Here is a 24,110-nt window from a genome sequence, read left to right as displayed (position 1 = left end):
GACATGTAACTGAAGGTGTAACATATACTCTTGATCTATTTTGTTGGCAGGGTCGGAGCCTCCTGCACTGGGCGTGTGACCGGGGGCGCACGGAGATGGTGTCCGTTCTTCTGTTTCATAACGCTCATATAAATATGCAGGTAAGGACCTTATCAAAAACCTAAAATAGTGGCGTAGCTATGATCCCGATGGGTCCATATGTCTCCCCATAAATGTCCTGTTTATATGTCCTTTTCATAAGATGGAACATTGGATAATCAGCCAGCTGTCTGGCCTGTGGATACAGGAGAACCGAAGATCCCTCCTGTCACGTGTTGGTAGTTAGTGGTAGTCATTTTCTGTCCCAGTTCATAATCCATGCTGCTTTAATTGGTATATAGCATAAAAAACACTGTAAACGGAGTGTCCCCCAGTGAAAGCACCCGGCGTCCATTCAGAACATATCCATAGGTTGCTATTGCCCCAGGACATGCCCAAAGAGCATCCTAAACGTCAGAAAACCTTCTGGCTGAATCTGTAATGTTCCTCTAGACTTCTGTAAGTGTCCTATAAGGGTTTATTCACCGTAATTGATTGGGGAAGTTTTTGCCACTGATAATAAGTTCTACACTTGTGAATGGGGTTGTTTTGGCAACAAGCAAATGGAATAAAGCTTATATACCAGACCACACAAGCACCTCAAAGACAATAGTGGATGCAAGGACGTATATAAGTAGCTCAGAAATAGAAGAAATCCTACAAGGAAACAGCACTACGTGAACCAATGTAAAACTAATTATTTTATTGAATACAATCACAGGAGATGTATACAAAGGGATAGCGTGAACGACAATCATTCCCCAAATTCTGGCAGCCTCATGCCCACCAGGTAATGTCCCACAATATAAAGAGAAACTGTAAACATATAGTTAACTCCAAAAAGTGCAAGTGCATTGTGCAATTCAATACAAAAATAGCAACACCAAGGGCAGCATGTCGCAAGAAATGTAAAGCAATGTATGCATACTTGGTAAAATTGTAAAAAGAATTGGCTACCATGGTGGCACTACAAAGTAGATGTAGAGTAGCAGAGAGTACAAGACAAAAATAATGTGGGCTAGTGGTATAGTTACCTGGAGAGCTGTGCTGCCGCCTGCCCCAACGCGCGTTTCGGCGTAGTGCCTTCTTCCGGTGGATTTTCAATAAATTACAGTCAGAAAAATGTCTACAGCAAAACTTCCGCTTGTGTATTCATCCCTTAGAGCAGACCTGGGCAAGATGCGGCCCGCAGGCCGCATCCGGCCCGCCTGATGATTTTTAACGGCCCGCCAGCTAGCTGTCACTTCTGACAGCCGCCCCTGTCACCGCTCGGCCAGCCGCCATTGGCTCCGGGCTGTGTCAATCATTCTTGTGACCGGAGGCAGCATTATGCAACCGGTCACAAGAGGCCGAGCTGCGCATTGGCCCTGTACGTCACGTGCGTACGTCACTCCTGCGCCGCGCAAGATGTGCTGCGGTGAAGAAAGTTGCTGGCTGGTGGTCTCCTTCGGGTGAGTATCAGCGGTGGTCTCAGCAGTGGCGTATCCAGGGGGAGGGGGCAGCCGGGGCATGTGCCCCGGGCAACCGACAGTGCAGCACTATATGGGGGCCATATTGTTTGTGCAGCACTATATGGGGCCATATTGTTTGTGCAGCACTATATGGGGCCATATTGTTTGTGCAGCACTATATGGGGCCATATTGTTTGTGCAGCACTATATGGGGCCATAATGTCTGCAGCACTATATTGGGCCATTTTATTTGTGCAGCACTATATGGGGGGCATAATGTTTTTGCAGCACTATATGGGGTCATATTGTTTGTGCAGCACTATATGGGGGCCATAATGTCTGCAGCACTATATGGGGCCATATTGTTTGTGCAGCACTATATGGGGCCATAATGTCTGTGCAGCACTGTATGGGGCCATAATGTCTGTGCAGCACTATATGGGGCCATATTGTTTGTGCAGCACTATATGGGGCCATAATGTCTGTGCAGCACTGTATGGGGCCATAATGTCTGTGCAGCACTATATGGGCCATATTGTTTGTGCAGCACTATATGGGGCCATAATGTCTGTGCAGCACTGTATGGGGCCATAATGTCTGTACAGCACTACATGGGGCCATATTGTTTGTGCAGCACTATATGGGGCCATAATGTCTGTGCAGCACTATATGGGGCCATATTGTTTGTGCAGCACTATATGGGGCCATAATGTCTGTGCAGCACTATATGGGGCCATATTGTTTGTGCAGCACTATATGGGGCCATAATGTCTGCAGCACTATATTGGGCCATTTTATTTGTGCAGCACTATATGGGGGGCATAATGTTTTTGCAGCACTATATGGGGCCATATTGTTTGTGCAGCACTATATGGGGGCCATAATGTCTGTGCAGCACTATATGGGGCCATATTGTTTGTGCAGCACTATATGGGGCCATATTAATGTTTGTGCAGCACTGTATGGGGCCATAATGTCTGTGCAGCACTATATGGGGCCATATTGTTTGTGCAGCACTATATGGGGCCATAATGTCTGTGCAGCACTGTATGGGGCCATAATGTCTGTGCAGCACTATATGGGGCCATATTGTTTGTGCAGCACTATATGGGGCCATATTGTTTGTGCAGCACTATATGGGGCAATAATGTCTGTGCAGCACTGTATGGGGCCATATTGTTTGTGCAGCACTGTATGGGGCCATAATGTCTGTGCAGCACTATATGGGGCCATATTGTTTGTGCAGCACTATATGGGGCCATATTGTTTGTGCAGCACTATATGGGGCCATAATGTCTGTGCAGCACTGTATGGGGCCATAATGTCTGTGCAGCACTATATGGGGCCATATTGTTTGTGCAGCACTATATGGGGCCATATTGTTTGTGCAGCACTATATGGGGCCATATTGTTTGTGCAGCACTATATGGGGCCATATTGTTTGTGCAGCACTATATGGGGGGCATAATGTTTTTGCAGCACTATATGGGGCCATATTGTTTGTGCAGCACTATATGGGGGCCATAATGTCTGTGCAGCACTATATGGGGCCATATTGTTTGTGCAGCACTATATGGGGCCATATTAATATTTGTGCAGCACTATATGGGGCCATAATGTCTGTGCAGCACTGTATGGGGCCATAATGTCTGTGCAGCACTATATGGGGCCATATTGTTTGTGCAGCACTATATGGGGCCATATTGTTTGTGCAGCACTATATGGGGGGCATAATGTTTGTGCAGCACTATATGGGGCCATAATGTATGTGCAGCACTGAATGGGGCCATAATGTCTGTGCAGCACTATATGGGGCCATATTGTTTGTGCAGCACTTATATGGGGGCCATAATGTCTCTGCAGCACTATATGGGGCCACATTGTTTGTGCAGCACTATATGGGGCCATAATGTCTCTGCAGCACTATATAGGGCCATATTGTTTGTGCAGCACTATATGGGGCCATAATGTTTGTGCAGCACTATATGGGGGCCATAATGTCTCTGCAGCACTATATGGGGCCATATTGTTTGTGCAGCACTATATGGGGCCATAATGTCTCTGCAGCACTATATAGGGCCATATTGTTTGTGCAGCACTGTATGGGGCCATATTGTTTGTGCAGCACTATATGGCGCCATAATGTCTCTGCAGCACTATATAGGGCCATATTGTTTGTGCAGCACTGTATGGGGCCATAATGTCTGTGCAGCACTATATGGGGCCATATTGTTTGTGCAGCACTATATGGGGCCATATTGTTTGTGCAGCACTATATGGGGCCATAATGTCTGTGCAGCACTGTATGGGGCCATAATGTCTGTGCAGCACTATATGGGGCCATATTGTTTGTGCAGCACTATATGGGGCCATAATGTCTGTGCAGCACTGTATGGGGCCATAATGTCTGTGCAGCACTATATGGGGCCATATTGTTTGTGCAGCACTATATGGGGCCATATTGTTTGTGCAGCACTATATGGGGGGCATAATGTTTTTGCAGCACTATATGGGGCCATATTGTTTGTGCAGCAGTATATGGGGGCCATAATGTCTGTGCAGCACTATATGGGGCCATATTGTTTGTGCAGCACTATATGGGGCCATATTAATGTTTGTGCAGCACTATATGGGGCCATAATGTCTGTGCAGCACTGTATGGGGCCATAATGTCTGTGCAGCACTATATGGGGCCATATTGTTTGTGCAGCACTATATGGGGCCATATTGTTTGTGCAGCACTATATGGAGGGCATAATGTTTGTGCAGCACTATATGGGGCCATAATGTATGTGCAGCACTATATGGGGCCATAATGTTTGTGCAGCACTATATGGGGCCATAATGTATGTGCAGCACTGTATGGGGCCATAATGTCTGTGCAGCACTATATGGGGCCATATTGTTTGTGCAGCACTTATATGGGGGCCATAATGTCTCTGCAGCACTATATGGGGCCATATTGTTTGTGCAGCACTATATGGGGCCATAATGTCTCTGCAGCACTATATAGGGCCATATTGTTTGTGCAGCACTATATGGGGCCATAATGTTTGTGCAGCACTATATGGGGGCCATAATGTCTCTGCAGCACTATATGGGGCCATATTGTTTGTGCAGCACTATATGGGGCCATAATGTCTGTGCAGCACTATATGGGGCCATATTGTTTGTGCAGCACTATATGGGGCCATAATGTCTGTGCAGCACTATATGGGGCCATAATGTCTCTGCAGCACTATATCGCGCAAATGTCTGTATGGGGCATTGCCCGTCATATGTATCATGGAACCCGCCAGCTTAATGCCCCGTATTGTAAATCTACGAGTTTTTAACATACTGTTTGTTTATGAAAAGATAGCATATGTATACTACAGTATTATTAGGTAAAAATGAGTTAATTATATTAGTCCGGCCCTCTTAAACCATCCCAATTTCTCATGCGGCCCCATGGCTAAATTAATTGCCCACCCCTGCCTTAGAGGTACATGCAAAATAGAGCATTAATGGGGTTTTCTCTAAATTATTAATGGTTAATATCACAAAATGCTTACAGAAGCAAGCAACGTGTTAGTGATACTCCTCTCCATTCCCACCAACAGAAACATTTTTAATCTTATTTACTGCTTGTCGCCTAGGTTACCGACTCGTGCTGTAGTCTATCAGCAGGGGCCGGTATCCAAATCAAGGAGAATAGCGCATCTCGTTCAAGTCTATGAGGAAAATGCGACCTCTAGCAATTGGAGGAATCTCTCGTCCCTCCTTTCACATGCGCACTTACCCCTTTGGGACAGGGAAGACCTATAGGAATGGGAAGGAACATTATTAGATGGACGTCGGCTTTATTTCAATCCCTAACATGGAGGGATATTTAAGCTCACAAACTTTATGCCCAGGCACAATCACATGCACCTGTGAATCTCATCTCTCTACTACCGTATACCACGTCAGGCTCCTGATGAAGCTACAAGATGGGGAAACGCTTCGAGTAGGAGCACAAACAACTAATGAGAAGTTATCCATATATCTTCATTTACTCATGACGGTGGGCTCCCAGACAGTAACATATACAATATCTGGTAATAAATAATGCTATCATAATTCTGCATCGAACTTGTTTTATCATCCACTCTAATACTAGAACAGGGAATGTTGGAGCAGTTAGGAAAATCCACCATTGTACTGGGGCGCCATCTTCGTTCATCTAGGGTGCCAACCTCCGCGGCTAGGCAGTACCAGCCATAGCTATCAGACTAGGGATTTGCAGGTATTGGATATAACATTTAGGATATATAGGCTATATCTGTATAATTTCTGGTAATGGACCTATATACAGTGGGTACGGAAAGTATTCAGAGCCCTTTAAATTTATCACTCTTTGTTTCATTGCAGCCATTTGGTAAATTCAAAAAAGTTATTTTTTTTCTCATTAATGTACACTCTGCACCCCCATCTTGACTGAGAAAAACAGAAATGTAGTAATTTTTGCAAATTTAATAAAAAAAAAACTGAAATATCATATGGTCATAAGTATTCAGACCCTTTGCTCAGACACTCATATTTAAGTCACATGCAGAATATCAGTGTGCAGACACAGTGTTTCGGGGTATTGCCCCTCCTCAGGACAAAGTATGAGATCTGGTTTGGGTGGGTGAGAGACTGGGATCTAAGAGGTAAGGTTTCTTCTTGTGGAGAGTGACATGCCAGGTCTGGCATGTCAGTATGAGGAAACTTAAATGCCTTACATGCTTCTCTGGGAAATTAAATATGCTAATTTATTTCCCAGACGAGCATGCAAAGACTTGTAAGTCTCCTCATACTGGCTTGCCAGACCTGGCATGTCTCTCTCCACAAGAAGAAACCTTACTCCTTAAACTTCAGTTGAGAAATTCCAGTTTATTATTAACCCCTTAATGACCATCGATACGCTTTTTAACGGTAGCAGTTAAGGGTACTTAAGCTACAGCGCCGCTTTTTAACTGCGCTGAGGAATAAGGGTATAGCGCCTCCCAGAGTCAGACGTTCTCCTGGGTCTCGGCTACCAGCGTAGCTGGTTACAATACCTATGAGATTCTGCCATCTGACCCAACCCCAACATATACCAGGACATTTTTAATCATACTTGATGTCACCAAGGAAAGGTCCCTAATTTCATATAGGGAATACAAGTATCTGGTACAGGAAACACACACCATACTCACATTTTATGCCCTACCCAAAATCCATAAGGTCCTGAACCCTTTGAAGGGTCGCCTTATAGTGTCAGGGGTAGACTCGCTAACCCAGACTGTTGGAGTATACATCGATAGGATACTAAGTCCCTTTGTCAATACACTTCCATCATACGCTTGGGACAAACTATATCTTCTTACCCAACGTAAAGATATTACTGTAGAGGAGAATACCATCCTGGCCTACATTGATGTGGAGGCCCTCTACAGAAGTATGCCATATGATCTTGGCCTCCCGACAATAGAATGTGTGGAACATACCCAATCGGTGGTAGTTCTTCTATTCACTATAACACACAACTATTTTATATTTTGTTAAATCGTACTTTCACCAGCTCAGGGGTACAGCGATGGGGAGCACATGTGCCTCCAAGTATGGAAACCCCGTTGTATTTTGGGAACAGAACAGGTGGTGGCACCCATACGATGGCCTCTAGGAAGAAATATAGACAATATACTAATTCTCTGGCCTGGCTCAGAGATTTTCAGGCATTCTTCCACTGTCTAACACTGATGAAATAGGCCTCAGATTCACATCTGAATGCAACAAAAATGAGATCACATTCCTGGATCTCACCATACAAAAAGAAAAAGATCGAAGTCTTACAACACGTACATACCGAAATCCAAAGGCCACTAATAGCCTGCTACAATGGGACAGGCAACACCCATCAGCCTTGGAAAAGGGAACACCGAAGGGCCAATTTCTCAGAATGAGGAGAAACTGTTGCCAATTAGGCGACTTCAAAACACAAACAGCTGACCTGTACAAGAGAATCCAAGATATGGGCTACCCTCATCAGTTCCTTGACCGGCCGTACTCTCATACATTGAGGAAAGAAAGACCGTCCCTGCTTAATTCCAAGGGAAAAGCAGGACACCAACAACATCAGAGTGATTGGATCTTTTGACGATCAAGGTGATAGTCTACCAAACCCTCAACAATTATTGGGGTATCCTTTTGGCAGATCCAAATCGGAAAGGAATTATTCCATCAACCCCTAACATCACATATAGGAGGGTTAGATCGATCGGTGATCACCTGGTGCACAGTTTGTACCAGAGACCACCAAAATCAGGAACATGGCTTGATAGAAGGATCTATGGCTACTTTAAATGTGACAACTACTGTACATGTCATTGGATAGAGCTCTGCAAAGTCTACAAAAGAGCATCATCGGGTAGAACCTTCTCTATCTGGACTTCCAAAATTCTAAGTTCTCTGGGGTGTTTTATAAAGCAACATGCACCTGTCCCCTAGATTATGCCGGCAAGACCACCGGAGAGCTTAGAAGACTGGTGGGTGAACATCTGGGGGACATCCGAAATAAGCGGAACAGCCCGATTGCGTGTCATACGAATAATGTACATGAGACAACTGGGGGACATCTCCTTTTGTATGGTGGAACTTATCAAACCAAGAATTAGGGGATGAAGCCTTGGTATGATTATAGTCTGAATGGATTTCAAGAATACAATCATTAGCCCCAAAAGGCCGTAAGGAACAAATCTTACACGTTTCCTTTAACAACTGATTGTGTCCTCTAGCTAATACACTTCTTTACAGAGACTTTGGCATGTGCCACTCTAGGTGGCATTTCCATTGTGAATCAACGGCCGATTGGTAATTTTATTTTCAACACTATCATGTGTTTTCATCATTTGACACTGTTTTGATCCTTTGCCTCATCACTATAACATCTAAATACACACAGTATAAATATGCAAAAACATTCACTGACACAATTCTATATAAAATATATACTAGATCCACCGGGGAACTCACCGGCCGGTGACTAGTCCGATAATCTCATAGCGCATGCGCAACTGGGGAGGAATGTACACCCAACCTCTAGCAATTGGAGGAATCTCTCTCCCCTTCCCTACGCATGCACATTTACCCCTTAGGGACAGGGGAGACCTATAGGAATGGAGGGTACATTATTAGATGGATGGCAGCTTTATTTCAATCCCTAACATGGAGGGATATTTAAGGCTCACAAACTTCATGCCCAAATGCCCCCAGATGGACCTGTGAATCTCATCTCTTTAATATATCACATCAAGACTCCTGATTAAACTACAAGATGGGGAAACGCGTCAAGTAGAAGGATAAACAACTAGTGAGAAGTTATCCATATATCTTCATTTACTCATTACGGTTGGCTCCCAGATAGTAACATATCTGTCCTTAATTAATTCTATCATACTATCATAATCTTCCGTCTAACTTCTTTTATCATCCACTATAATACCAGGGAATGCTAGGGTAGTTAGGGAAAGCCACCGGTGTGCTGGGCCGCCATCTTCGTTCATCTAGTGTGCCAACCTCTCAGCCCTAGGTATTCGCAGGTATTGGGTGTTGCCTGGGATATATCTCTATAATTTCTGGTAATGCAAGTATTTAAGTTAAAATAAATAATAATCCCCCAAAATGTCCTTACCATTTAGTACGGCTGTGTGCATGAGGTCTAATATTGGTGTTTGAAGAGATTTTATTTCTTCATGTTTGCAAAAAAAAAAAAAAACTTTTGACTTGGAAATTTTTGCCATTGAGTGACAATCCCCCATATAAGTCAGTGGTGTCCTTTTGGCCAGTGGTAATGTCTGTGGCTTTGCCGGTGCCTGGAAGCTGCAATGTCCCTGTGTTTTTTTTATTATTCAGTGCTTGGTAAGAGAGGAGCATTATTCTAAGCCGAGAGTCCTTACAAGTAAATTCACTTAGACTATTGATCGGGTGACGTGCCGGTGGGATACAGGTGGTCGGTACAGGGGATCTGATTAGTAACGGCACTGTGCTGGCTAAGGGATTCTTATCGTTTTTAGTCCAAGTCCTAAGTGCTTTGTTCTGTTTCATCGCCGCTCCTCTCTGGACCCTTTTCCATCATAAGTTACATTTTTTTTGGGGGGGTTGGGAGTGATTGATTTCAGAGGTCACCCCTACATTCAGTAACTTGCAGGGAACCCCTGATATGAGGCAGCGTTGGTACAAGTGGTTATAAATGAATCACTTGGCGGGGGAGGGATGATATAAGCAGCCGGGTAGGGGGTCTTTTTTTTTTTTTTTTTAAGCTTTCAGAGGAAGACAATCCAGAGATAATAAATAGCAGAGTGAGCGTCTCCACGGGGAGAGATTCTCACAAACAACATTATTATTGAGCGCTCAATCCATTGCCAGATCCATCTCATTACTGACAACAACCTGCAGTCGAGACGTTCTTAAGTCTAAGATTCTCCTGCTGCAGGACGGAGCTTCACATGGTGCTTATGACCATGAATGGATCAACATTTCAGCATTTGCTAAAAATTGGGATTATATGGTATAGTAAAAATCTGTGTTCTGTTTTGTCTGTCTCTTTGTTTTTTATGTTTTTGCAGCCCCATTCTCTTAAATATTAATCGGAGCAAAATAGAAGACATCGGTTTTCTAATTTTTGGGGAACGGCCGTTTGCAAAATTAACATTTGTGTCGCATCTTTGTGCTGTCCATTGAAAAGCACCGACGTGTAAATTTGGTCAAAGAAACTTGTCCACATATCAAAATTATAAAGATCCCCCCAATGCCTGAGATGATCAGCGTTTAACGACTTTGTCAGTACCACAGACTTCTGGCCAAAAAGCCATTGACGTCAGTGGGACTTTGCTTAAAATTTTGTGCCCTTTTCGTTTTGGAAATTGGAGGTGGTCCAGGATTATGGACGCCATTTAGATCTTCTTCTATCGTGTTTCTGACACACATCAAAAAACTATTTGGATTTCCGCTTTTGAAAAAAAATTCCCTCTAAGGCTTTGTTCACATTGCACCAGTGGCTCCGTCGGGGCTTATATTTTAAGCCCTGGAAAACAGATTTTGGACGTTTTCGTTCACGTGGCCATTGGCTTTAATGATGCAGAAGGAGTCACATTGTGCTGACATCATTTTCGGCAGTATCCAACCTTTTGAGGATGGCGTCATATAACAAATTACCATAGTTGGGCCTCGGGAGCCCTGTCCATTTATTTAAAAATCTGCAAAAAAGGGCTGTAAAAAAGAAAAGTTGCTAGTTTGGTAAACATGTGGCTCAAAAAGAAGGCTTTTAACAACACAAAATTGACATAAAGGGAATCTGTCAGCAAGTTTTTGCCACCAAATATGACCGCAGCATAATGTAGAGACAGAGACTCTAATTTCGGCAATGTGTCCCTTCCTGGGCTGCTAATTTTAATAAAATCACTGTTTTATCGGCAGGATATTATCTCATGATCTACATATAACACCGCCCCCAACACTGATTGGCAGCTTTCTGCCTATGCACATTGTACACACAATGCTGTCAGTCTGTGATGTGGGCGAGGTTTTATAGAGCTCAGCATTCAGAGCACTGCTAGATCTGCAGCTGAGGATACAGGGATTCTATCAAAACTGCTGCAAGCAGCCCAGTAAGTGATACATCGCTGTTCTTTGGGGAATACATAAGGCTGCTCTCAGGGAATTTATTAGTGGCTTTAAGGGGGGATTTCACCCACCCCATCTAAGTGTATTATACTGGTACAGATACATGATGATGACTGGCTGTAAACGCCACATTAGTGGCCCAAAGGTGTTCCCCCCCATATATCTGAAATGGCCCACCTTTGTAAATCTGCACTGTTCTGGATGTAACCTAGCCAGTAAAACAATAGCAAAGCCATTTATTGTGCCACCCAAAGCCACAAGAAATCTGGGTTGCTGTCCGCTTGTGCTCTGCCAAAGTGCCCAGAATGGAACGTGTGCTCTCAGGGCATTTATTTTCTTCCTTGCGGTGTTTTGGTGGGCCTAGATGTGAGTGCAGTGTGTAGCGTCTCATCCTCTCTGTAATTTCTCTATGTAGCTTTTTTTTTCTTTACTTTTAGACATTGATGCATTTTGTTCAGCTGTATAGTTATAAATGCCTTCAATTGTTGTTTTCCGCTTAATTCCATGGAAGTTTATAAAAGTGATGTCATGGCGGTTTGGTCAATTGGTATTGGCAGTGAGTGAGTGATGCCAGCGGCCCGCTATCAGTCAGGATCCCAGTCTGCTGCACAGATTAGGCCCGGGAGGGGGTAAAGAGGTCTTGGTAACAGTAATGAGCCCAGGCAGAGTGAGGCACGAGGTCAGAGCTCCGGCTGTATTGGATTCAGATTCATAAGTTAATTGAGGGCAGAGTCCCCCTCCTAACTGCTCTCACCGCAGATCAATAGCCATAAATATGGCTCCCAAAGGACCCGGCTCCACGGTACCTTCCCAGCACACATCTACCCGCTGACCTACAGGTGTACATCTAGCGCATATCACGGCGGGCGCAGGTGCTGCAGGTGTCTTCACATCATTAGATCTACGTGTGCAGCTAGTAATGTCTGAGCGCTTCTGTATTGGAAATCTAGCAGCAGGCAGATTTTGTGTAATGCAGCTTTAAGGGTATGCACACAGTGGGGATATGCTGCAGATTTTCCCTGCTGTTTTTTGGGGCTAAGAAACCCATGCATATTAAGTATCGGCATTGTTAATGTGTTTAAAAATTGCCCAACACTGCAGATTTGCAGGTAGTCGATTTTATATTTCAGATTTTTCACTGACGTTTGATCTGCAGTAAATTCCTAGAAGTTCTGTAATACCACCAGCAACAAAACATGCACAATTTGGTGCCGATTTCCCAGGATTTGGACATGCCCTTAATCTGGTATAAGGGGTCCTGGTATTGGATGATTTGCACATATTTTAGAAGGTTTCGAAAAGAGACCATTAGTCTATATTCCCATTTGCAAAAATTCTGCCTTTTTTCTGTGGGTGTCTACTAAAATACACAACTGCTGATTATTGCTTTCTGAAGTACACATAAAAGCCTACAGGAAAAAAAAGGCACCAAACAATGCGCAGCGGGCAGAAGTGTTCATGAAATGATATCCACCATGCTTGAACTGGTAAAGTAAGCAGTTTTCCTGCAATTATGAAATTGTGGTAAAAAATTAAACGTGTGATGCACATATATGCTAAAAGAACTAACTGTTGTAGAAAATGTTACTGGTATGGATTCTGTGCAATATCCTAGTTACCAACCTCAGATTTCCCAGGACCCGAAAAGAATGGGGTTTATGTAAGCACTGTGTGAGCGGTTGGGCGTCCCCAGGACTTTTGAGGAGTGTGATTCTTCTGAGAGATGGGGCAAGACTTAAAGGGAATCTGTCTGCAGGATTTCACTCTCCAAACTATCTACAGTGGTTGAAATAAGTATTGAACACTTCACCAATTTTCTAAAGGTGCTATTGACATGAAATTCTTACCAGAAGTCAGTAACAACCCATCCAATCCACACAGGCAAAGAAATCAAACCATAGCTGTCCAATTAAGTTTTGGGAAATAATGAGAAATTACACAGTTATAAAGTATTGAACACGCTTACTGAAATATATTTAACACTTCAAAGAAAAGCCTTTGTTGGTTATGACACCTCCTGTATGGAGAAACTAGTTGCATGCATTGCTCAGGTGTGATTTTGGTCCATTCTTCCTTACAAACACTGTTCACATCCTGAAGGTTCTGTGAACTCTGAGCTTTAGGTCCTTCCATACATTTTCTATTGGATTCAGGTCCGGTGATCGGCTCGGCCATTCTAGCAGCTTTATTTTCTTTCTATGAAACCAGTTGAGAGTTTCCTTGGCTGTGTGTTTGGGATCATTGTCCTGCTGAAACGTCCACCGTCATTTCATCTTCATCATCCTGGTAGGTGGCAGCAGATTTTTATCGAGAACGTCTTGGTACATTTGTCCATTCATCCTTTCTTCAATTATATGAAGCTTTCCAGTGCCGTATGCTGAAAAACCACCCCAGATTGTGATGTTCCCACCTCCAAACTTCACTGTTGGTATGGTGTTTTGGGGGTGATGCAGTGCCCTTCGATCACCAAACATGGCGTGTATAATGGCATCCAAAGAGTTCAATTTTGGTCTCATCTGACAAGACTATATTCTCCCAGTATTTCACAGGTTTGTCTAAATGTTGTTGAGCAAACTTTAAACGTGCTTGAAAATGCTTTTTGTTCAGTAATGGAGTCTTGCGTGATGAGAGTGCATACAGACCATGGAGGTTGCATGCAGTAATTATAGTTTTCTTTGAAACAATTGTACCTTCTGATTCCAGGTCTTTCTGTAGCTCTTTGCAGGTGGTCCTTAGCTCTTGGACAACTTTTCTGTTAATTCTTTTCACTCGTCTGATTATCTTGCAGGCAGCACCTGGCCGGTATATGTTGAAATTATGTTCTTTCCACTTCTGGATTATGGCCCCAACAGTGCTCACTGAAACCTTCAGTAGTTTAGAAATTCTTCTGTAACCAATGCCATTAGTATGTTTTGCAACAATAAGGATGCAAAGGTCTTGAGGCAGCTCACTGGTTTTACCCATCATGACATGTTTCTTGAGTGGCACCTTGGTAATGAGACACCCTTTCATAGTGCATCAGTTGAGCCAGCTGCTATTTTTCACTAAGTGGCAGGATTGCTTTCTAATTACTGATAGATTTTAGCCGCTGTCATGACTTTCCATGGCTTTTTGTGCCTCTTTCTTCATGTGTTCAATACTTTTTCCCTGTGTCATTTCTCATTATTACACATAATTTAATTTATAGACATCCATGGTTTGATTTCTTTGTCTGTTTTGATTTGATGAGTTTTTAACGACATCTGGTGAGAATTTCATGTCTATAGCTCTTTTAGAAATATATTTATTTAGAAATTTGGTGACGTGTTTGCTAGTTATTTTTCCTGCTGTATATGTGCATGTAGCTTTTTCAGAGATCTTTACATGATGGGTCCCTTCCTCAGTTACTCAGAAATTAGCTTTCAAATTTATATGCAGATTAGGCTGAAGAGCTATGGTAGAGCTGAAGCCTATGTCACTCCAGCTCTCTTCCCTGCCAAGTGATGCCTTCTCCTCTTGGGCAGGGAATAGAGCCGGAGTGACAGAGGCTTCAGATCTACAAAATTACTCCAGTCTCACTTGAATATCAGTCCCAATCTGTTTCCACGGACAACTTGGTCGAAGGAAAGAATCAGACATGGACCACCCCATAGTATATCATAGGTACGAGTGATTGTGAGTGGTGCACATTCATATCACTCATACATCACCCACATTGATGTGAGGTTTGGGTCCAGAGAACACCACAGCGTCGCCCATAATCCTGCTGCTGTGGTTTTTCACGGATGGTAAGATTGTGGATGTGATGATGCACAGCCACGTTTTGGGGGTTACCTTGTGCTTAGTGTGGGGTGAAGGACACCCTGGGATTAGTGTGCACAGACATATTTTGGGGGGTTGCCTTGTGCTTAGTGTGGGGTGAAGGACACCCTGGGATTAGTGTGCACAGCCATGTTTTGGGGGTTGCCTTGTGCTTAGTGTGGGGTGAAGGACGCCCTGGGATTAGTGTGCACAGACATGTTTTGGGGGTTGCCTTGTGCTTAGTGTGGGGTGAAGGACACCCTGGGATTAGTGTGCACAGACATGTTTTTGGGGGGTTGCCTTGTGCTTAGTGTGGGGTGAAGGACACCCTGGGATTAGTGTGCACAGCCATGTTTTGGGGGTTGCCTTGTACTTAGTGTGGGGTGAAGGACACCCTGGGATTAGTGTGCACAGCCATGTTTTGGGGGTTGCCTTGTGCTTAGTGTGGGGTGAAGGACACCCTGGGATTAGTGTGCACAGACATGTTTTTGGGGGGTTGCCTTGTGCTTAGTGTGGGGTGAAGGACACCCTGGGATTAGTGTGCACAGACATGTTTTTGGGGGGTTGCCTTGTGCTTAGTGTGGGGTGAAGGACACCCTGGGATTAGTGTGCACAGACATGTTTTGGGGGGTTGCCTTGTGCTTAGTGTGGGGTGAAGGACACCCTGGGATTAGTGTGCACAGACATGTTTTGGGGGGTTGCCTTGTGCTTAGTGTGGGGTGAAGGACGCCCTGGGATTAGTGTGCACAGACATGTTTTTGGGGGGTTGCCTTGTGCTTAGTGTGGGGTGAAGGACACCCTGGGATTAGTGTGCACAGACATGTTTTGGGGGGTTGCCTTGTGCTTAGTGTGGGGTGAAGGACACCCTGGGATTAGTGTGCACAGACATGTTTTGGGGGGTTGCCTTGTGCTTAGTGTGGGGTGAAGGACACCCTGGGATTAGTGTGCACAGACATGTTTTGGGGGGTTGCCTTGTGCTTAGTGTGGGGTGAAGGACACCCTGGGATTAGTGTGCACAGACATGTTTTGGGGGGTTGCCTTGTGCTTAGTGTGGGGTGAAGGACACCCTGGGATTAGTGTGCACAGACATGTTTTGGGGGGTTGCCTTGTGCTTAGTGTGGGGTGAAGGACACCCTGGGATTAGTGTGCACAGACATGTTTTGGGGGGTTGCCTTGTGCTTAGTGTGGGGTGAAGGACACCCTGGGATTAGTGTGCACAGACATGTTTTGGGGGGTTGCCTTGTGCTTAGTGTGGGGTGAAGGACACCCTGGGATTAGTGTGCACAGACATGTTTTGGGGGGTTGCCTTGTGCTTAGTGTGGGGTGAAGGACACCCTGGGATTAGTGTGCACAGACATGTTTCCGTCCCTCTCTGATTGGCAAGGTTACTGCTGAGAGACTGCAGCTTTCCCCGCTGATTTGATTAGACCTCCAGCTTTATCCATTCCCCGGCCCCCTCCACCCGGCACCTCCTGATCCTTTTAGCACAGACCCTCACTCCAATAACCATTGCAGCATCTTGTGCTCCCTTTTCAAGCTCAATTCTGACATCTCACAGGGCAGATTAGGAAACTCTCAGAGAGGATTAGCGGGCGATAGCAAAACATGCACCGTGACACTCCCTTTGAGCCTCTTAAAACCTCTTGCCATTGCTTTTTATATTTCCAAATCCCAGCGGAGGCAGAAACTGGTATTACATGTAGTGCACACAAAGCTCTACAATTATTCTTCTGGCCTGCGCTGGCTAAACAGACATTTACTCTGCCGTCATGCTCGCCACACGGGGCGTTTAACATTGGCTTCCATTGATTAGTTCCTCTGAGAAATTACAAGGCTTCTTACAGATCGGCGTCTGAAGTGGGACGGTGACCCGTTGCATTTAGGTGACGCCAAGCGTCCTCACCGCCATGTACCTTTTCTACAAACACGTGGAAAATAAGCTTTGCAAAACGATTTTCAGATACATGTCTGCAGGAGCAAACGATAAGCTGGTGTAGTTCTAACCCTCCGCAGGTAAATAATTCACTGTATACTGGTCACTTCATCTGACAAATGGCATGCAGCAACCTGTAGCTGACGGACTGCCCAGTGGTGGGTGTCTTGGCAGAATTATCTTCATGTCCGTGCCCATCTTTAGTCACATTTCAGCTCCAAGGTTTTTGACTTAAGATTGCGTTCACATGTGCATTTTTTTTGCCACAATTTCGCAGTAAAACAACATTTCTGCTGCAAGTTTTAAAAATCATGGTCTAATGGTGCGGTTTTGGTCACAAAATTTGCCATGATTCTTTTTTTTTAAAAAAAATGTAAAACTGTAATTGTGGCAAAAAATGCATCGCAACCACAACATGTGAACACAACCTAAAAGTTTTATCATTAAAGGGATATTCCCATCTCCAATATACTTTATCAACATGTAGTAGGTGTAGCAGTAATGATAATAATTTAGTATAGTTCTAATTTACTGTCATTTACCCAATGTGCAGGGCATTACAGTAGCTTAGGTAACCATGGTTAAGGCTGGTTTCACATTTGAGTTTAAAAACGCAGCGTTTTAAACGCAAACGCATTTGGTGAAAAAACGCGTTTAAACGCTGCATTTTTTAGACGCATTCATTTTTGCATGTTTTAATACAAACGCGGCGTTTTGACGCGTTTACATGCGTTTTTTCCTTCGTTTGCGTTTTTGAAACGCATGATGAGAAGTGTGTGACAGCTGCCAATCCTCAAAATCAACAAGAAAACCCACTATAAACAGAAATAGTTAGGGTTAGGATCCCTACTAACCCTAGGGACCCTAACCCAAACCCTAAGGGATCCTAACCGAAACCCTAAGGGATCCTAACCCTGACCCAAACCCTAGGGGATCCTAACCCAAACCCTAAGGGATCCTAACCCTAACCCTAAGGGATCCTAACCCAAACCCTAACCCTAAGGGATCCTAACCCTAAGGGATCCTAATCCTAACCCAAACCCTAAGGGATCCTAACCCAAACCCTAGGGATCCTAACCCAAACCCTAGGGATCCTAACCCAAACCCTAAGCGATCCTAATCCTAACCCAAACCCTAAGGGATCCTAACCCTAAGGGATCCTAACCCAAACCCTAAGGGACCCTAACCCAAACCCTAAGGGATCCTAATCCTAACCCTAAGGGATCCTAACCCTAAGGGATCCTAACTCAAACCCTAGGGATCCTAACCCTAGGGTTGGGATCCCTTAGGGTTAGGGTTGGCTTATCAGTGTGTATTCTTGCGTTTTTCTATTAAAACGCATGCGTTTAAAAACGCATGCAAACGCATGTGCTTAAATCCATTCGTTTACATAGACAGCAATACTTTTTTTGCCGCAAAAAAACGCCGCTAGAAATTACTACATGTTGCATTTTTGCAACCAAACGCATGCATAGAAACGACGCATGCGTTGTCAAAACGCATGCAAAAAACGCATGCGTTTTTAATGTTAATTATAGGGGGAAAAACGCATGCTTTTTTTGCACAAAAACGCAGCGGCAAAAAACGCAAATGTGAAACCAGCCTTAGACCTCTGGCAACTTGCTGTGATATGAGTGGTAGTTACCATGGATGCCTAATCTACTGCTTTGCCCTGCACATAGGGAAAGAGACAGTAAATCAGACCGACTGTACTACATTTCTAATTGGCTATTATTATTATTATTACACGTACTACATATGGAATAGGATCTTGGAGATGGGAATACCCCTTTAGGCCAGGCTCAGATGTCCATTGTGATAACTGGTACTTTATTACTTGCATTATTGTCTTCTGTAAAGCAATCAGCATAACGTCTCTTGTGACTCTGCACACTGACTGCAGGCCCATGTAGGACATCACTTATGTACACCAGCACATGGGATGCCGTGGCTCCAGGCCGCACATGGACTGAAAAACAGTAGACTGAGGCTCAAGAGGTCAGAGTTTGTGATGAAACTCTTCTGTCGCTCCATGTGACTGCAGACTTGTGAATCCTCACAACATGCACACTGTGCGCTTTCAGGATTCCCTGGTGTTGGCGGTAAGGGCAGGTGATCACATGACCGCAAGTATGCAATTTGCATTGTTCTGGCCACATTATGACTAGTCGTGTGCGACCTTGCTCAATACAAGGGGACTGAGCAAGGCCGTGCACAGCTAGTCGACATGTGGCCGCCCGCTGTTACCGCCAATTCCTATTCTTACGGGCCACTGAAGACGCTGGGTGATCTGGCTAATCACAGCGCAAGCACGTGGTACAGATGGCTGTAAGACAGTGTGACGATCAGTACGTTGTTTTAACCTCAGTACTATGTTCACTATTTATATTACAAAAGGACCAAAAGCTAAAACATTTCTCCAGAGCGCTCCTTGACATTTTTTTCTCTTTTTTTTTTACTTCTTTTTTTCTTTGCACCAATCTTGTCTGATTTGACATTTTGTACTGTATGTGACCTCCATTGGGGTCTTCCATGCCACAATGAGGGATAACAGCGACTGGATTCAGGAGAAAACAAAAACGTAAATCAGATGACAGTTGGATTTGAGGGATCAAAAATAATTTGAATGGAACGTTCGTTTTTCGGATGCTGACGATATCGCACGGCTTTCACCCACTAAACATAAATAGGGTTTTGCTTTTCTTCTTAACGATAATACCTGACGCCGGAGCAGATCTGTAGGTTCTCGGATACCTAGACCCCTAGCTCTGCTGTGTTACTTAGTGGCAGTGACAGGTCTGCCGGGGGCCAGCACTCAGCCGGGGCGTGCGGGGAGGGCGTAATGGAACTGCTCTTGCAATGTCCCTGGTAATAGGATAAATACTCTGCTTTACTCCAGCATGGTAAATGGGTGCAATCCAATTTCCATGATTCCATCAGCACGGGCTGAGCACTCTCGGCTGCCACACGATGAAAGTTATTCTCCACTGACCCCTCAACCCGCTACTGAGGCAAGCGAGGAAGAGGTGGGACGGGCACCGCTCTGAGGCACATCTTACTGGTCCACGTTACTTTCCATGGCCTTGCACTCTCCTGTTGCACGTCCATTCACCTGCTGCCTGGTATATTGCTTCCCAATCCCGTCCCTAATATATGGCTCTAATAGGCCTCCCTGCCTTTCTCCGGGCTTTGATAATCCACACCCTGATCCACCGCCTCCTCCCCACTGCGCTCCCGCCTCTGATATGGCACAGCCGGTCCTGAGCTGCGATTGTGCTGGCTTTATGCTTCAGATTATACAAAGCTGATTAACCCTTCTAAACCCCTTAGATTTTAATTATTTCTGTATGTATTTATAAAAGCTGCAGTCTGCTCGCTGCAGGTCCCACCTGTCCCCTCCCTCCATCTTCTCCGTGCCCCCATTCTGTGCCCTGGATTCAGAGATGAGGAGTGGGACAGATTGGTCGGTGGAAACCAGCAGATTCTCCATTTCTTTCCTTCAAGGCCATTCAAAACACAATTGACAATTTAGTATTCTGGCTGCTATAATATTAAAGCGGGTGTTTTCTTAAGTGCAATGTATTTTATACAATATTATACAATATTATTATTTTTTCTCTTGGCCCAATAAAAAGAAATAATCAGAAGTTCCAAGCTCACTCCATGCCCACACCTGGCACCAACAGGTTGTTTTACAGGGTTACATAGATTGAAAAAGACGTAGGTTCTTCAAGTTCCACCTTTCTCCACCAGTTGTTTTGTCACTAAACTAACTACAGTGGGTACGGAAAGTATTCAGACCCCTTTACATTTTCACTCTTTGTTTCATTGCAACCATTTGATAAATTCAAAAAAGTTCATTTTTTCTCAATAATGTACACTCTGCACCCCATCTTGACTGAAAAAAACAGAAATGTAGTAATGTTTTGCAAATTTAATAAAAAAGAAAAACTGAACTCTCACATGGTCATAAGTATTCAGGCCCTTTGCTCAGTATTGAGGAGAAGCGCCTTTTGAGCTAGTACAGCCATGAGTCTTCTTGGGAATGATGCAACAAGTTTTTTTACACCTGGATTTGGGGATCCTCTGCCATTCTTCCTTGCAAATCCTCTCCAGTTCCATCAGGTTGGATGGTGAACGTTGGTGGACGGCCATTTTCAGGTCTCGCTCAGTTGGGTTTAGGTCAGGGCTCTGGCTGGGCCAGTCAAGAATGGTCACAGAGTTGTTCTGAAGCCGCTCCTTTGTTATTTTAGCTGTGTGCTTAGGGTCATTGTCTTGTTGGAAGGTGAACCTTTATACATATAAATTAGATCTCCTCTGAGGCGTCTTTTTTCTAAGCTAAACAAGCCCAACTTTTCCAACCCCTCCTCATATGAGAGGCCTTCCATCCCTTGTAGTAGTCTTGTTGCCCACCTTTTGAACTGATTCTAATTTCTGAATGTCCCTTTTTAAATGTGGGGCCCAAACCTGGATCCCATATCCTAGATGTAGCCTTATAAGAGATTTATCAAGGGGTAATAATACTTTTGATCGCAGGATTTTATCTCTCTTTTTTATTTTTTTATACACCCTAAAATCTTGTTTGCTTGTGCAGCTGCTGCTTGACATTGAGTACTGCTGCTCAGCTTACTTGTAACCAGAATACCTAAGTCCTTCTCCTATTCTCTAGTCCCCGGTATTCTCCCATTTAATGTATATGCAGCAATAGGATTACTCCGTCCTAGGTGCATTACTCTACATTTATCTACATTAAACCTCATTTACCAAGTGTTTGCCCATTCAGACATCTTACCCAGATAGTTTTGCAAAATTGTGATGTCAGGGTCAGATTTGAGTATCGTACATAGTTTGGTGTCATCAGCTAAGACGGACACTTTACTCTCAATACCATCCACAAGGTCATTAATAAAGAGGCTAAAAAGAATCAGTCCTAGCACAGATCCCTGCGGTCCCCATTGCTGACTATATCCCATTTAGAGAACACTTTGTTTCCTGTCATTTAGCCAGTTCCTTACCCACCCCAGTCCCTGCTTATAGAGCTTCAGTATAAGGCTGTTATGTGGTACAGTATCAAATGCCTTTGCAAAGTCCAGAAAATAAAGTTTCTGAATCTGTCACTGTCTGCAGAAAAATAAAATATGCACAGATCTAAGGCCACGCAACAATTTCCATTTTTGCACTATGTTCTGTCTATTGCAGGTTTTGCTCAGTTTACCATTAGTGATGAGCGAACGTGCTCGGATAAGGCGTTATCTGAGCATGCTCGGGTGCAAACAGAGTGACTTCGGCGTGCCCAAAAAATATGTTCGAGACCCAGCAGCTGCATGTCTCGCGGCTGTTCGACAGCCACAACACATGTAGAGATTGCCTAACAAATGGGATATAGCATTTATAAGTTTGGGCACCCCTGGTCAAAATTACTGTTATTGTGAACAGTTGAGCAGTTGGAAATCCTCTATGAAAGACCTAAAGTTAAAGATGACACATTTCTTTTGTATTTTAGGCAAACAACTATATATATATATATATGTATGTATACATATATATTGTCATTCTTTACATTTTTAAAATTGCAAATAGGAAAATGGGCCATTTCAAACATTTGGGCACCCTTGGAGATTTGTGTGCTCAAATAACTTTAACCAAGGTTTCAGACCTTAGTTAGCCTGTTAGGGTTATGGCTTGTTCACTATCATCGTAAACAAATTTCCCAGCTTTATCAAAACCCGCCTCCTCTAACCTTGTGCCAAAAACAGCAGCCATGGGTTCTTCTAAGCAGCTGCCTAGCACCCTGAAAATTAAAATGGTGGAGGCCAACAAAGCAGGAGAAGGCTATAAGAAGATGGCAAAGCATTTCAATGTTGCCCTTTCTTACGTTAGAAATGTAATCAAGAAATGGCAGTTTAAAATAGAAATCTTTGGCCGCAATGATCAATGTGTGGAGAAAAAACGGCTCAGAATTTCAGGGAAAGAACATCTTGCCAACCACTGAGCATGGGGGTAGATCAATCGTGCTTTGGGGTTGTGTTGCAGCAAATGGTATTGGGAACATTTCAAGGGTAGAGGCGAAGAATGGATTCAATGAAATTTCAACAAATTCTTGATGCAAACATAACACCACCTGTAAAAAAAAAAAAAAAGCTGAAGATGAAAAGAGGATGGCTTCTACAAATGGATAATGATTCTAAACACAAGTCAAAATCCACAATAGACGACCTCAAAAGGTGCAAGCTGAAGGTTTTACCACGGCCCTCACTGTCCCTTGATCTGCGCATCATTGAAAATCTATTGCTAGACCTCAAAATAGCAGTGTATGCAAGACGACCCAGGAATATGATGAAAATCACTCAAACAAGAACTGAGAGTCTCTTGTCTGGCGACAGAAAGCGTTTACAAGCTGTGAAACTTGCAAAAGGGGGTGCTACTAGGTATGAACCATGAAGGGTGGCCAAACGTTTGCATCAGCCCATTTTCCTTTTTGTAACTTTAAAAAAAAAAAAAATTATTAAAAGATAAATATATATATATATCTGCCTAAATATCTGTCTAAAATACAAAGGAAATGTGTCATCTTTAACTTTAGGCCTTTTAGAGATCATTTCATCTTCAACTTTCTTAGCTGTTCATAATAACAGTAATTTTGGCCAGGGGTGCCCTAACTTTTACTGTAACATACTGTAAATGAGATGACTAAGATGGTTGTAACCTGCGACTTGTGTGCCATGTGCACCCGATGTCTATATGGAGCACCATTATCTTGGTATTTGCTGTGTATTTCTATACGGACCCGTTTATTATAGAACGTCACTTTAGTAGTTGGGTTTAGTGTATTCTGTCATCTTGGTATAAGCCCCAGTAACTATTGTGCTCGAGTACAGCTTGTGTATCCCATGTAACCTCTCCGTCTCCATTTTTCCAAGACCTTGGCTTTAAATTACGTTAAAGAATTACGTGCCCAAATGCCGCGGTCTCCATTATGAGCTCATACTACTTATAGGGAAGTCTGCAGTATGGGTTGTTCTGTGGGAAGATATGAGGCTTACGCTTATTTTTCTTTTCCTGACTACTCATGCGGTTTCTGAAAAATGGCCTAATAACATTACATCTCTATGATAAAAGTCATGTGCCTTTAAATTCAACCTACTGACATTGTCTATTACAGAAACATACAGAACCTGTCTTTCTAGGACAGCATCATATAC

The 24,110-nt window shown here is 43.7% G+C and overlaps 1 protein-coding gene across 1 annotated transcript in view; it reads left to right on the top strand.

Annotated features, from left to right (window-relative positions):
• The window catches only part of ACBD6 (acyl-CoA binding domain containing 6), a 100,165-nt gene that overhangs the window by 62,964 nt on the left and 13,091 nt on the right, over positions 1–24,110 (top strand). Inside the window, exon 6 of the mRNA XM_069737722.1 lies at positions 51–140. Coding sequence (XP_069593823.1) covers positions 51–140 — 90 coding nt within the window. The remainder of the gene's footprint in view (positions 1–50; positions 141–24,110) is intronic.

The sequence above is a fragment of the Ranitomeya imitator genome, chromosome 8 (genome assembly GCF_032444005.1).
Source record: "Ranitomeya imitator isolate aRanImi1 chromosome 8, aRanImi1.pri, whole genome shotgun sequence".
NCBI lineage: Eukaryota > Metazoa > Chordata > Amphibia > Anura > Dendrobatidae > Ranitomeya > Ranitomeya imitator.
This window is presented reverse-complemented; position numbering and strand designations above follow the sequence as displayed.